Source organism: Eptatretus burgeri, chromosome 13, assembly GCF_056783735.1.
Source record: "Eptatretus burgeri isolate ZD-2024b chromosome 13, Ebu_testis_v1, whole genome shotgun sequence".
Taxonomy (NCBI): Eukaryota; Metazoa; Chordata; class Myxini; order Myxiniformes; family Myxinidae; genus Eptatretus; species Eptatretus burgeri.
Window position 1 is genome coordinate 60,940,626 of NC_140973.1, and position 2,500 is coordinate 60,943,125.

At 45.1% G+C, this 2,500-nt stretch overlaps 1 protein-coding gene across 4 annotated transcripts in view; it reads left to right on the forward strand.

Annotated features, from left to right (window-relative positions):
* Positions 1 to 2,500, forward strand: part of LOC147014600 (E3 ubiquitin-protein ligase SH3RF1-like) — a 171,888-nt gene that overhangs the window by 141,370 nt on the left and 28,018 nt on the right. For 3 of the 4 annotated variants that reach the window (XM_085852693.1, XM_085852691.1, XM_085852694.1), the window contains exon 9: positions 2,416 to 2,500. This exon is cut by the window's right edge and continues 130 nt beyond it. In XM_085852693.1, the coding sequence (XP_085708819.1) occupies positions 2,416 to 2,500 (85 nt within the window). The remainder of the gene's footprint in view (positions 1 to 2,415) is intronic. The other variant, XM_085852692.1, reaches the window with a different exon arrangement.

Sequence of the window (2,500 nt, forward strand, 5' to 3'; positions counted from 1 at the left end):
AGCTAATTTGTTTATTTTTTTCTGTCACTCTGTGGCTCTAATATTTATTATTTCAGGGAAAGTTTTGTTTTACCTGAAGAAACGCTACTTTGTCAAGTGGTTTCATAGATGTCGGTAGCCACTTTATCAATGCCTGGTGTTGGCTTAATGGTTAAGGTGGTGGGCTTGGGATCCGAGGATCCTGAGTTCAAATCCCCCTCGTCCATTGAATTAATACCTGGTGGGGTTGATTCTGCCTGTCATCCTTCTGAGGTCAGCAAAATGAGTGTTAGCTTGTTGGTGTCCTGTGTTGTTGTGGTGACCGATCCAGGATTGTGCCCAATAGCCAAGGAGACTGTTTCAGCAGCACCAACGCTCTGCACAGGTTATGGTCCCGATGGATGGATGGATGGTAGCCACTTTGGCACCCCGAACCCCATCCTCCCGAAGCCCCTCCTCCTGACCCTCACCTTTCCACCTTCCTTCACACATCTCTTACCCTCTCCCAAAAAGCCACATGATGTGGTCTTCGTGTTCAACGTTCTCTTCTACGCAGTGCATTTCCAAATGAAAACTTAGCGTCTGCACCAAACTTTTATACCCCTTCGTCAAATTTAGTTTGATTTATTTTATCGTTCTAACAGGTGGCATATTGTAAATTTGTTTAACCACCACCTTTTGAGTGGGGCATAGCTTTCACAGTTGCCCTTCGTAACCGACGACATGTAACATGTGAACAACCTGAGAACGTGAATTTGTTTATAGTGAATAAACCAATAAACCAGGCAACCACACTCTGAGATAGCTACAAGCGGTGTAACAGGGTATCAAGGGATATCTGAGAACACCAGACCACTTTCTACCCACAGTTTTAGGCAGGAATTTGTAATCTGTTCGTGGTGTAGGCGATAATTCACCTACTCTTCGTGAAAGACAACATGGTTGGGATCCTTAACGGCCACCAACGACTAGTGCTGGCGGACGAGCCCTTCAGCCAAACGTCCTTGAGATGGATGACGTGCACACATTGATGCCTTGCCCTGCATGTGGAACACCAGCGTGAGCGTTTATAGCTGGGTCAGGATTCGAACCCACACTAGACAGCTCAAAGGCGAGTGCGCCGACCTCCAGGCCATCCTGTCAACTGTCAGCTTTACCACTGCGACTGCATTGTGGGATGTGAGTAGTAAAACAGAAATGACAATTTCTTAGGAGGCAGGAGAGGGGGAGTGGAGGGGGGAGCGGTTGCAAATAAACATTGCATCTTGTCCTCCAAATTTCTTGATAAAACATTTTGAATTACCAAATCCCTTTTGCTTCCTCCCCCAGCAAGGTTGATATTCCGAAACAGACGTAGAGGGGAGACAGAAGGAGTATTACGAGGGATAGAGATGTCACTTTTTGGGAGACACCCGAATATCTTAGCTCAGGGGGGATGTTGTCAAGTATTTGAAATATTCTTTGTTTTTCTTGACATGGGGATGACTGCTTTGTCTCTCCACACATTGTTTGCTTCAACCACCACCCATTTTGGAGGAGACAGTCGGCACGTCATCTTTGTTCTACTCCACCATCTATGGCCATCCGTTGCCCATTATGAAAGGTGTCTTGGATGCATGGAATGCGCTGCGTAAAAATGCAGAACACGCGAACTTGCATGTGGATTTTACCCAGTTCGATGACAGTTCAATTTTGAACCTTATTACCTCCACCGCCGAAGATAGACAGATTGTTTTCACCCCCTGTCTGTCTGTCTTTGAGCAAGATATCTCAAGAAGTTATGAACAGATTCAGACGAAACTTGGTTGGACAGATTGGGTGAGCGACAAGGACGAACCAATTCGATTTTGGTTCAGTTCCAGATCTATCAGTATGATACAAAACGTAAACTGTTCGGCCTGGTGGAGGTATGCGCCCTACCGAGTGTCGTTATAGTTTCCATCTGACTTTATATGAATCATTTATCAAATTTGTTTTCTCCCCTCAGTTGAGTCTTTACTGTCTTGCCTCGATTTACTTGGACATCACGTCTTGCCGCATGTGTTTGAGTGTTTGCTCCCTTTGCTCGGTCAATCCAGCTTGTCAAGCGTACTTTTGTCATCGTGATGATGACTGGGGAATGCTTTCAGCACTCGGTCTCGAGTCGTGAGACTCCAATCCCTGTCGATTAACAACCCTGATGCAATTGCAGTTGACCAAACACACACTGACACTGACTAGTTAATTTCCATAACCTTGATCAGATACCTGAATTTAAAGTTCATTTCTCGAGGGAACATTTATGTTCTATCGTAGGGATTTCAACATCCATCTTATTGTTTAATGGCACAGATTTTTTTCTTTTTTAACAACATTTTGTTTGCATTAGTGGTGCTCACTTTTAATTCCCTCTCTTTTTTTTTTTACAAAGCTACAATCGGGTGTGTTTGTTTCCAGCAGGAGTGCCCCCCCGCAAAAGCAAACCCCTGCCACGACCTCCGCTAATGGTAGGGGTACCATGGCAACAACCCCTGTTACCGTG